Below are 12,743 nucleotides of genomic sequence, written 5' to 3'. Positions count from 1 at the left end.
CCTTACCCCACTTCCGGCCCGGAAGCAGTGAGGACCAAGCAGGAGGCTCCCGTTGGGAGTGGCGTCTCGGAAGCACACAGTGAAAGACGCTTTCAAAGAGCCCGGGCTTCCCGCTGTGTCTGAGGCCTTTCAAGCCAGGACAGAGTGGGTGTGGCGTGACCGAGGTGCCACGGTCTGGCGAAATGCTGTGCCAATGTGTGAGTGTCAGCAAGACCCTTCCCTTGGGTAGGTCTCGCATTTCTCATCCCTCCCATAAAGTCCCTTCCATTTTCCCCTGCGGCCTTCCTCCTCCTGAAACGGGAAGGAACCCTGAGGAGTGGAACGACGAGTGGGAGAGAGGTGCCCTGAGGTGTAAGGGTATTTCTTCCTTTGCACATCCGCGTTCTTACAGGGAGAGAGTCGTGTGTGAACACCGTCCATTCCAGGCTGCTTTAGGACTTTGGAATTTGGGGAAAAATACAAAAACTATATCACAGAAACCGCTGATCTCGACTTTTACTGAATTAGCCTGGGAGAGAGAAGAGGACAAGAGAACACCATTTCTGTCTTGGAGCTGGTCTGCTTGGCAAGAGGCAGCCACGGTTGGTAGACGGAGCCTTGGTTAGGAGTCTGATATCCAGGGTTCTGCTTTATTTAAAAGCCCTTAGCTATGGCAGCTGGACAAGACACTCAGCTTCTCAGCAGCAAACTTTCTCATCTGTTAAAAACACGCCCATGACCAGGTTTCCATTTTCTGGCTAAAATCATTGTCCTTTTTCCCTACAGGTTATTCTCCATCCCACCCCAAACAGCCCCAAACAGTCAGAGTGGCACAAAATGACAGTCTCCAAAAACTGCCCCGATCAAGACCTCAAAATCAAACTTGCTGTCCGAATGGATAAGCCTCAGAACATGAAACATTCTGGGTAAGTGTTTCTTCTCTAAGTGGTAGTTTTAGGGAGATCTCCATCCGTTTCCTGAAATATTTTCTAAAAATTACGTGGAAGGAAATACAAAGGATTCATGAGAGATTACTATAAACTTTCTCAGTTCTTACGATTACTGTATGTGCCTTTGTGCCATCAAGATAGAATAATTTCCTTCTTTTCTAATAGGATTTCTAGAACGATCCAAAATGTTCCCAGAAGCATGCTGGGTGGTTCTGGTTCAGGAAGTTTTACTGACTTCATGTACCTCTTCAGTGGCATCTAGATCTTTCAGACTCTATGTATCTTCACTTGCATCTTTGTAACAACCACGTCCAAGAGATGTGAGCAAGTGCCATAAGCGACATTCAGACATTCAATTCACATTGAATCAGTGTTAGTGTTTAGTGTAGTCTTCAAATAAATGACCAAAACATAAAAAAATGTATGATCACCTTCAGTTTCTTAAGGTTGAGAAGCATGAACAATTAAGTGATTTCAAGTAGCATAAAAAGAATAAGTGAAGTAAGCTTCATTTCACAGATCAATGATTTGTGCAGAAAATGTTTATTGATAACTGGGTGTATGCCATGGCCTATTAAACTGCTTGGACCCCACTATCTCAGTAAATGTGGTCATTTGGAGAGAAGTTGGGCCATATAATTCCGAATGGGGGGATGTCTAACCAGTGGAAGGGAGTGGATTGCTTTTCAGGGATTCTGCAGGTACCAGTTGCCAACTGGGTGTCATTCTGCTTAGCCCTCTGCTCAGTAGAAACATCTCAATTCTCTTTGGGGTGTGTGCATTTATGAGATGGCTTAAAGTGATAACATTGACAGGAAAACTGAGAATTGGTTATGTGCTAGAGGCATGGGGAATGCAAAAACCCAAGACCAGGGACTAGCCACTGATTAAGACATTTAAATAGAGACTTTAAACAGGTCCAGGAGGGAGTGGTCAGGACAGGAAGTACACTCCCCAGCAGATGAGCAGACCACAGCAACATGTGGTTGGGGAATAAAGAACAGCATTCTAGCTTTGGTGCCTTGGAGTTTTAGGGAACATGGAATGCTCAAGATTCCAGAGAAAGATAGATACCTCCCAGTCAGGGCCCTGGAGGCAATCAGACATGAGGAACTCCAGAAAAGAGAAGGTCTCCCAACAAGTGGGAGGCCCAGTACTGAACCTGAGCTCTGGCATGGATTTAGAGAATTTGCATGGCATTAACTCGAAGCCAGACTGTTCCCAGAGCCTGAGAGGGGACTATGCCAAAACTCTTCTGCCGGAGGCCATGGGAAGGCTGTGGAGAGTGAGTCAGACCCTTGCTACACATGTAGTCTTTTTTCAGCCATCCATGATGAAGGGCAGCTAGCTTCACTTCAATCAAGTTATCATCTCATGAAGATGATGATTTGTGAAGTCAGCTTTCCTCCTCCTTAGCATATATTCTAAAAATGTTAAGTGGAATTTCTCCCTCATATTTCTTCCCCCTTGATGTAAAGATTCCAGTTTCAAGACAATAGGTTTGAGAATTCTTTTAGGTCTCTATAGCACACAGAAAAAGATTCTGAATATTTAGCAAAATACTGGCCCATAAATGCTTAGTAACTATTTGCTAAAAGAAGCAGAGTGTGAATGAGTAAGATGAAAGGAGATGAGAGAGAGAAATGAGGAGAGTAGGACAGATCAAAGAGAGAGACAGAACTAAAGTATGACTAAATGTATGTATCCTTAAAAGTTCAGTTTTTTAAAACTTCTGTCAAAGATCAGTACCTCAACTGACCTACTCAGCCCCTTTGAAGCACCAAACGAGGAGTTTTTCAAGTACTCCCACATTTAAGCTCCACAGTACACCTTGCACAGGTATTAATTTCTCTATGGAGGGCGCCTGGGTGGCTCAGTGGGTTAAGCCGCTGCCTTTAGCTCAGGTCATGATCTCAGAGTCCTGAGATCGAGTCCCACATCGGGTTCTCTGCTCAGCAGGGAGCCTGCTTCCCTCTCTCTCTCTCTCTCTCTCTCTGCCTGCTTCTCCATCTACTTGTGATCTCTCTCTGTCAAATAAATAAATAAAATCTTTAAAAAAAAATTTCTCTATGAAACACATTCCCATTTCCCACGTTCTTTTCATTTACTGTGTTGGAAACTGAAGTAACTGATCTGAATTCACTAATTTTTCTTTTGATTCATTTGCAAAATTATTGAGACATTTTAGGCTACCTTGACCCTGTGGATGAGAGAAGAAATATGTAACTCCCTTCTGACAGTTTACATAGCTATTTCATATTACTGACTGCCATATAAAAATCACTGCTCTGCTAGGAAATAACAAGGAAGGCCTCTAGGAGCCCTGAGAAGTAGGCAATGATTTTTTTACTAACACTGTCAGACCAGTGTGGCCTAAATCAGGCATGCGCAGCATTAGTTGTGCAAGAGATGACTCAAAGAAAGTAAAAATGTTTACTGTGGACTGCAGTTGTTTTTTTTGTTTTTTTTTCATTTGAAGTTTAAATAGCTTCAATGAGCCCCATTATGTGGTAAAGGAGAGAAATATCAGAATAGTGTTAAAGCTTAAAGAATAGTAGAGAGAAGGAAATTTTAAAAAGCTTGACTGAGGTTATAAATTGAATCTACTTTCATGTTTATAAAAACATAAAAGGAAAATCAGAATTACTGTGAATGAGTCCTTGTTGGTGGACTGTGGTTCCTTGAATGAACCACTGGGCCATTCAGAATAACTTTCCTTATTGAACAGAAAAATGTTAGTAAGAAAGTCAATGCTACTTTCTGGCCTAAGACATTAGGATCTGGGCCTGTTTGACAATGAGCAAGTCCTCAGAGAGTAATTTTTCATATTTTATGTCCACATAGTGTTTTCAAGCTCAGCAAATGTATTCACATGCACTTTCTCATTTTATCTCTGAAATAGCCTCATCGAGACTAGGTATCATTATATTCCCATCTCCAGTGGCCGCTCCCTTCACCCAGTTGCTCAGACCAAAAAAATTGGGGTCATCTTAGACATTTCTCTTTCACTTTTGCTCCTCATCTCATCCAGCAGCAAATTCTGTTCACTGCAAATAAGATAAACCTACAGTTCAACCTCTCCTCACCACCACTATATCACCATTTGGACACAAGTCTCCAATCCTCTTCCCCTTCACTTGTGCCCTTACTCTGTAAGCAGTTCCCCTACTGCTGTCCTTGCTTCCCTATACTCTGTTTCCCACCAGGAAGCAAGAGTAATTTTTGAAAAACATTTATTTGTTTGTTTGTTTGTTTATTATTTATTCATTTGAGAGAAAGAGAGAGTGCAAGCAAAGAGGGGGGCAGAGGGAGAGAGAGAATCTCAAGCAGACTCCATGGAGCCTGATGTGGGGCTCAATCCCAGGACCCCAAGATTGTGACCTGAGCTGAAATCAAGAGTTGGTGTTTAACCAACTGAGCCACCCAGGCACCCAAGAGTAATATTTTTTAACACAGAAGTCGGCTCATGCCAATCCAATGCTGGAAAACCTCCAATGATACCCCCTCTCAGAGTAAAACCCTTTGTAGTTACCATGGCTATAAAGACTCCACTATCTCCCTGACTTTGATCATCCTCCAGCCACATGGGCCTCCTTGCTCTTCCCCAAAGACTCCAGGTGCGGGGCACCTGGGTGGCTGAGTGGGTTAAAGCCTCTGCCTTCCATTCAGGTCATGATCCCAGGATCCTGGGATAGAGCCCCGCATTGGGTTCTTTGCCCAGTGGGGAGCCTTCTCTCCCTCTCTCTCTGCCTGCCTCTCTGCCTACTTGTGAATCTCTGTCTGTCAAATAAATAAATAAAATCTTTAAAAAAAAAAAAAAGACTCCAGGTGCACCCGCACCTCAGGACCCTTGTCCCCACCCTTCCCTCTACCTTGGATTCATCTTCTTCTTCACACAGCTTTCTACATAGCTCACCTGATTTCTGCAGGTCTCTACCATATCAGAATGCCTTCCTTACCTGTCCCGCTTGTGTCCTCTCTCTTTCTCTTACTGTGCCTTATTTTCAGGATTGCCCTTATCACAATCTCACACACCATATATTTCTTTGTTTATTGATTTGTTGTCTCTCTTCCCCCATTGAACTGTGAGTTCCTTGTCAGTAAGGACATTTGTCTCTTTGACTATTCAAAGTCTCTACTACAGGGCCTGCCATGTAGTAAAAGTTCAATAAGTTAATCTAATTGTTGTGTCAATGAATAAGTGAATGAATTAATTGCCACTTTACACACAGAGAAACAGATGTGGAGTGGTGAACAGACTTGCCCAAATGAAATTAAACATTGAAGCCAGGTCTAGAATTGTGTTATTCCTACCTTAACAAAGGACCAAAAACTTAAAAGAAATGCAGAGCTCCCCTGATGCCACTTTGGATTCAGTCAGTGAACCATAGTACACCAACCCAGAGTAATTTACAGCAAATCTGATTTTCCTGTTATGCTTCAACAAAATGTGAAGGGGATACAGTTTATAAGTCTTAGCCGTGCTTCTTAAAAATTCCCTCTCTTCTTCCATTTTCTTAGCTGTGTCACTACTGTAGACCTTGTTCTTCAAAACTATCACACTTGTCTCTCCTCCCTGCAAATCTCCAAAACACCACTCAGATTGGCACAGACTCTCAAACAAGACTACTACTACTGACCTAATTGAATATTTTCAGGATTCCGTATTCTCTCTCTTTTGGCTTATTCTCTCTAAATGTCAATTAGTTTAAATTGGTTGACAGTGTTGTTGTAATTGTCCAAATACAGACTTTCTAGCAATTATTAAGAGAAAAGTATTGTAATCTCTGACTTTAATTATAGATATTTCTGTTTCTTCTTATAATTCTGTACATGTTTGTCTCATTTACTTTGAAGCTCTATTCTTAGATGCATAAACGTTTAAGGTTATTATGTCTTCTTGATGAATTGACCCTTTTTAAATTATGAAATGTTCTTCTTTATCCTCGGGAATATTCTTTGCCCTGAAATTTACTTTGTGAGACAGTAATACAGCCACTCCAGCTTTTTAAAAGACTAATGGTAGCATGGTAAATCCTTTCAATCCTACTATTTTTAACTCATGCCTTTAGAGTTAAAGTATATTTCTTGTAGGCAGGATGAAATTAGCTCTAGCCTTTTAAATCCAATCTGAAGATCTCTGCCTTTGAATTGGAATATTTAGCTTATTTATATTTAATGTGATTTTTGATATAATTAGGTTTAAATTAAATTGCTATTTGTTACCTTGCTTTTTTGTTTTCTCTTTATTCCATCTGATCTTTGTCCTCTTTTCCTCCTTTTTTTTTTTTTTTTTGCCTTCTTTTGGACTAATTGAATACTTTCATGATTCTTTTTTATCTTCCCTGTTGTATTATTGTCTATAAATGCCAGCTAGGTCAGTCACCTAGGATGTAGTCCTTGGCACTAATCACTTACCGGCTGTAGACAAGTTGCTTAACCTCTGTGAACCTCATGTTGCTCAGCATAAAATGGAGCTTGTGATAGTTTTGCCTCATAAGGTTGTTGAGATAATTAAATGAGTTAATACATGTAAAGCATTTAGAACAGGGACTGATATGTGGTTAGGGCTATAGCTACATAAGAGTTGGTGCTTTCATTTATTGTGCTTCTTCCCAGCCCATGCTTCTTTCTGTTGGGCTGCTGCATGAAGACTGAAGCATCTGGAGTCTTAGCATCCTCCATGTTCTTGTTCTTTCTCCCAGGAGGGGAGGGATGCCTCCCCGTGGGAATCTTGGTTTTGTCTCAGTGTGACTGCTCTTCTTAGAAGAAATTCACATGAAGAATTTCTAGCAGGAAGAAAATTTTTTTAAAAGGCCCTGCCTCATTCCCACTTGTGATGGACTAGGTGCCATGACAGCACAGGGACAAAGAGAAAAACAAATGCGGCCCCTCTTCCCTCAGGGCTGAGTCTCATCTCCACCTAGACCAGAATGGCACCAACTCCTCATTTTCTAGGTTTTTCATTGACCTCTGGGTCCACAGCCCCCAACGTTGAAACCTCAACCTATCCCTGGTTTCCATGTCCCTCTCAGCCATCCTTACCCTTTGTACGGTGTCCAGGGACAGGTTAGTCTGGCAGATGTCCTGAGGGGAGCACATACCTTCTCCCTGTACCGGGTACTCATCCATCCTGGGAAAAGACATACAATAAAAAATTTCCTCATGAATTGCTATGGAGCACCACCATATGCACACCTAGTGCTAAGCACAGAAGATACTTAATAAATAGAGCTGAGTTATTCATTCATTAACACTCACAAACATCAGGTGAAGGAAGACCATCCCATTCTCTTTTATATATACAACTCACAAGTTCAAAGAATTACTAGGGATGTTGCCCTTCCAAGGAACCCCAAGGCAGAGGGATGCTGAAGCCAAGGGGTCATGGAAGACCAAAGAGTATCTTTTTCTTCTCTGTTTAGCCCTTCATAGTTCACTCTGGCCTCTCATCTAACTAAAATGCCCCCAGCAAATGACAGGGGTGTCAATGACCCACTGGCATAGGTTTTACAAAAATAGTACAAGCAAGGATAGGTTAGAATCACAAGGCAAAATGTAACCTGGAGCTCCAAACCCAGACACGCGTACTGTTTTATTTCCCAATAGATGTCCACCCCAAAGCCGAACATAAGTTCAAATGAATTCAAAGATGAATCCTTTGCAAAGTTGGTAGTTACATGTTCTTTGTACTAGAACTACTATTTCTGCCACTGCTGCTGCTGTTACTAAGGATAACGCCAACCAGCAGTATTGCCTAATGTAACCAAGCACTTACCATGTGCCATCTGTGCTAAACTCACCATGCATGCTCTCCCTAAGACCTTACAACAACTTCACACACTATCCCCTTTTTGCAGCTGAGGAAACTGAGGCACAACACAGCTAAGCAAAAAGACAGTTGAAGGCAGGGACAGAATTCCCACATGGGTTTTTCCACTCTGAGCCTAAGATATAACCATTAGGCTAAATACCTTTTCACAACACTAGAATGCTGATTTTTCTCTTTGTAAATCCAAATCTCTACAATCCTCATGGCCTGAAGAGAGAGTCGAACGCCACTCGTGCCCATGCAGATAGATCTGCCAGTAGTGTGAGGAGCTGGAGGGGAAAGCCACCTAGATGTCTGCAGGGACAGATCTCCCATCTGCTCCAGGTACTTCTTATTCTGTCTACTGAGCACATTTCAATCTAAGGGAACACAGAGCCAGAGCTGACTAGACAGAAATGATACAGTGCAGCCCTCAGTTTTTCTCGGTTTTGACACCTTCTGTTATGTGCCAAATTAGCAATAAATTCTGAGGAAAACCTTTGAGGGAAAGCCCCTCCTTCACACAAACCAACTGATACTTTGCTAAGGAGGATTGTTGATTTTTCTCTGATCCCACTCAGCTTTCCCTTTCAAAAGACTTTCACCAGAGAAGCTCACTTGGAAAAGCAATTTGTGTTCTCATTTGAGTGAAGACACCAAAATTTGTCCTCATCTAAAATGGGAGGAAGAATAGCACGTGTGAGGGGTATTCTGGAAACCTGGCTGTTCTGAATTTCCATTCTGGCTGTGTCTTTTACCCCCTGCAGAGCCCTGAGCAGGTTCCTGCAACTTTAGCTTCCTCAACTGTAAAATAGTAGCAGTGATGTCATGAAGTAGCTCATAAGTGTTTTCTTTGTGCCAGGTGTCGTCCTGACCACTGTAGATTCCAGTCACTGTTTAATCTTCCCAACAGTCCTTGAAGTAGCTCCTGATATTGTGCCCATTGCACAGATGAGAGGCTGAGGCAGAGATATGCCTAGTAACTTACTGAAGGTTGCACATACAAGTAGGTGACATGGCTCCAGATTCAAGGCCTTAACCCCTCCAGGTAGTACAATAAATTCGAGGAAAGGACCAGAACAGCATAGCACAGTAGTAAAACATGGCCAAGCAGTAGCTAGGATCTTTATTCTGAAGGGGGAATCAGTGCCTCAGTATTAGTCATGCTCTGTGGGTTTTCGTGCACTCCTTTTCCTGCTTCCATTCCTGTCAGTTAAAACTATAAACGTCAGATGTAGTATCTGTGCTCACTGTTCTGAATCTCTCTGTGTGGGTTCAAGTTATGGGGAAAGACATAACGGGTACTAGCTGCCAGTTGTAATTCCAGAGAAGTATGAGATTATGACAACCTTGCCAGTCATTACTACAAATACAAAATTTTTCACCTGCTTTCTTCATTTGATTTTTGTTTCATCTATTTTTCTATGTCCATATTTCCAGGGAGATTTCTTTTCACATATTTAGCTAATATTTACTACTAGCAATGATAGGCTTTCCTCTCTACCCAGAGATAGTTTATAATAATGCTGACATTTAATGTGCATCTACTTTCTGCTATGCCTCATGCTTATATTCCACAAGAATCATCTCACTTAATCCCTACAACAACTCTGTGTGAGAAGAACCATTGCTGGCCCTGCCCTGTTTTCCAGGACACCAGGAGGTTAAGCATCTTGTCCAGCATCTCAGAGCAACCATCCCAACTAGAACTAGAAGACAATACTGTTGACAGTTATAGGCCAAAGAATCTTCTCTCTCTCCCTCTCTCTCTGTCGGTAGCCCTGGCCATTCCTCCCATTTATTTAGGTCAGTTTCTGCTGTGAATATGTTAATAGATTATTTTAAGAAGGCTGAGAGCACCGTCCAGGACTGTGAATTATATTACAGGACTGTAATCCACACAAGAGTGAAGCTGACAAGGTTGGCCTCAGGGCTCATGTACTTACCAGCTGTCCAGCCACTGCCATGGCCTTGTCCCAGTCCAGGCACCGTCCTCTCTCCCACCTGCACCACAGCAACCGTGTCCTCACTAATCTCCCTGTGTTCTCTCTTGCCCCTTTCATCCACAGTGCCTTCTCCATCCAGCAGCCACAGGGACCATCTTAAATAGAAATATAATTGTGTCTCTGCCCAGCTGGAAACCTTTGCACAGTTTCCCATCCTGATTTAGAATGAGTGTATTAATGATCTGATTTACCCATTTAAAAGGTCACTCTGTCTGGTGTGTAGCGAGTGGAGTAGGGACAAAAGTGAAGCAGGGAGACCCTTTAGGAGCTTGTTACCATGGCCCAGGTGGATATCATAGAAGCTTGACTGGGGAGTAGCAGTGGGATGGAAAGAATTGGGATATATTTTGGAAAGAAAATTCAAAGAATTTGGTGATGGATTGGATGTCTTTATGCAGTGTTTTAAAATCTCATCAGAAACCTTTGCAAATATTGCTCTGGTTTCCCAAAAGCATGGCGTTCAAAACCAAATGAAATATAAAAAGTGTACACTGACCTCCTGCTATATATGTACCAAGAACTGTACCACGAATCTAAAGAGAACAACAAGGTTCTGTGCTAGGAATTTAGACATGAGAATGAATAAAATTCCTTCCCTTGAGGAGCTCACTCACAGTCTAGTAGGAACAATAAATATAAAAACAAATAAATTATAGCAGTGTGATCATTGTAAGGGAAGAATTATCAGTAGGATCCAGGAGGCCATGACATCAAGGTAGAGATCTAAACTTAGGAAGAATGTGAGTCTGAACATAAGATGCTGGAGAAGGCATGAGATATAATTAATGTGTCAAGGCTATAATATAAAGTTTTCTTTCAAAATAAATTTATTCATGTTAAATAAGTCATTTTAAAGGAAAATGTCCAGTGAACCATAGAATAGGTAAAAGATCTAGGAAAGTGGAATCTGAGTGGCCACAGTTTGAGGTCCCCTTCATGTAAATGGGGCTGACCCATGGAAGGAATTTCAGCAGAGAAAGGCATGATCACATTCGCAGATGGTAGGAAGCGTGTCATGGCCAGGAGAGGGATGGAAATCATTCTCAGTGTCCCTGACACCCATTAAGAGTTTCCTCTACAGTTGTCCATGGAAGCAGAACCGTGGGGTGGGACTGAAATAGTGAGGATGTGAAGGGGAGAGACTGAGCAGAGTGGAGAACTTTGCAGTAGTTTAAAAAAAAAAAAAAATCAACTGCACTTGGTAATTAAGGAATAAGGACGAAGAAAGAGAGGGAACCAGGTTGACTCCTGGGTTTCTGGCTTAAAGATCTGAGCAGATTTTTGGCCACTGGCCAGTTCTGAGAGCCCCTGAAATTTGTCAAACAGTATAAATTTTAATTAGGGGCATTCTTCTTTATGTTCCAAAGTGGAAATTCTGTCTGATTCCAGGTGAAGTGAGGATTTGGATGTTGTCCAGTTGGTTTGTATAGCAAATAAAGCCTGTTTTGGAGCTCAAGTATTTGCATGTTTTGAGTATGACCAGATCTCTCCTCACTTGGTCCAGTAGAGCCTGAAAACCTCACTTCCTTGTTCAGTGCCAGTGGGCGTGCAGCAGTCCACAAGGCGGAGGGAGTAATTCACGAATGAAGTAGTAACACTGCTCGTAAAATCTCCAGGGAGCTTGGATTGTGCCTCTATGGTTCTTAACTCTCCTTTTATCTCCTTTGTATCAAGATTAATTCCCATCAACATAGAAGCATTTGGGAAAGGGGGAGAGGTATAGGGAGGACTTTCTTTGTTGACTGGAAACTTCCTCCCACTAATATACCTGCATTTGACAGAATAATAAAAGAAAGTCAGGGTTGCGGGGGTGGATTTCTGACTGAGACTTGAAAGAGGCAAAAGAGTTGTAATTGTAGAATTTAGTGTTCTCTTTCCTCCTTTGTGCAGCACCTGGCAGGATTTCCCTACCTAATAGACTTTCAGCACATAGAAAAATTAAGTCACAATGTAACATTTTCCAACTTACTTTCTGGAATCAATCAAGGAATCTCAGTCAACTGTGATGAAGGGCCACAATTCTTTCTATAAATGGAAGTGAAACTTGACTGCTGTTCCTTATCCTCAATCACACAGCTCCCAAATCTGCTTGCTGTTTCTGAGCTGCACTATTTCCTTGTTTATGAGTTCCAAGCTTTATGGTCAAATGAGTTAAACAGTGTAGTTGCTCAAGCATTAATGTGACTCTGGTCTTTTTCCTTTTCCTTAGGTATTTATGGGCCATTGGTAAGAATGTCTGGAAGAGATGGAAGAAAAGGTTTTTTGTACTAGTCCAGGTAACTCTTCAACTCTCTCCATCTTAAAAGCCATTGGTATTAAAGATTTGATAGCAGTAATTAATTTTTTTTATTTGAGGTATAACTTATCTAAAATACACAATGTTTAACCATTTAGCTCAGTGAATTTTTACACATGTATAAGTGTGTAACCATCACGTAGAGGGATATAGAACATTTCTAGTCCCCACAACACTCCCTTGAGCTCCTTTTCCCTATTTCTATATCACTTTAAATCTCTAAAAATTAATGGTTCATTCTTTTAAAAGTCTAAAAGAACATATAAGATAGGTAGGAGAAGTGGCCTACCATGCTACCAGTGATGGAGGTCCCCAGGGAGGAAGCAAGCATGCGCCCAGTTAGAGCATTAGGAACACTGACATTGTTGTAGAAGTACTTGCTATTTTAAAAGTACTAAGATACACATTATGAGAAAAGTCAGAATTTACTTAGACTTTTGACATCTGTTTTACTGTTTAGTATTTTGGTATTGAATTCCCTGTGCAGGAGCTCTCCACTCTTCTTGATGCATGGGGCTTCCAGAAGTCTTAACTGACCTCCCACAAGTATGTTTAACATTCTGGATTTTATCTCTCCAAATACACGTTTTTTTAACTATATATCTAAACTCTTCATGTTGTTCTGCAGCTTAGTTTTTGGGTGATTGTTTGTTTATTTGTTTTTAACATAAATCACTATGACACTATTCCATGTTTGCATA

At 41.5% G+C, this 12,743-nt stretch overlaps 1 protein-coding gene across 21 annotated transcripts in view; it reads left to right on the top strand.

Annotated features, from left to right (window-relative positions):
* The window catches only part of CADPS (calcium dependent secretion activator), a 468,804-nt gene that overhangs the window by 285,211 nt on the left and 170,850 nt on the right, over positions 1-12,743 (top strand). For all 21 annotated transcript variants that reach the window (XM_059161408.1, XM_059161407.1, XM_059161399.1 and 18 more), the window contains exons 8-9: positions 766-905; positions 11,956-12,022. In XM_059161408.1, the coding sequence (XP_059017391.1) occupies positions 766-905; positions 11,956-12,022 (207 nt within the window). The remainder of the gene's footprint in view (positions 1-765; positions 906-11,955; positions 12,023-12,743) is intronic.

This window comes from Mustela lutreola, chromosome 2 (assembly GCF_030435805.1).
Source record: "Mustela lutreola isolate mMusLut2 chromosome 2, mMusLut2.pri, whole genome shotgun sequence".
Taxonomy (NCBI): domain Eukaryota; kingdom Metazoa; phylum Chordata; class Mammalia; order Carnivora; family Mustelidae; genus Mustela; species Mustela lutreola.
Note: the sequence above shows the minus strand (reverse complement) of the source record. Positions and strands in the feature narration are given on the sequence as shown.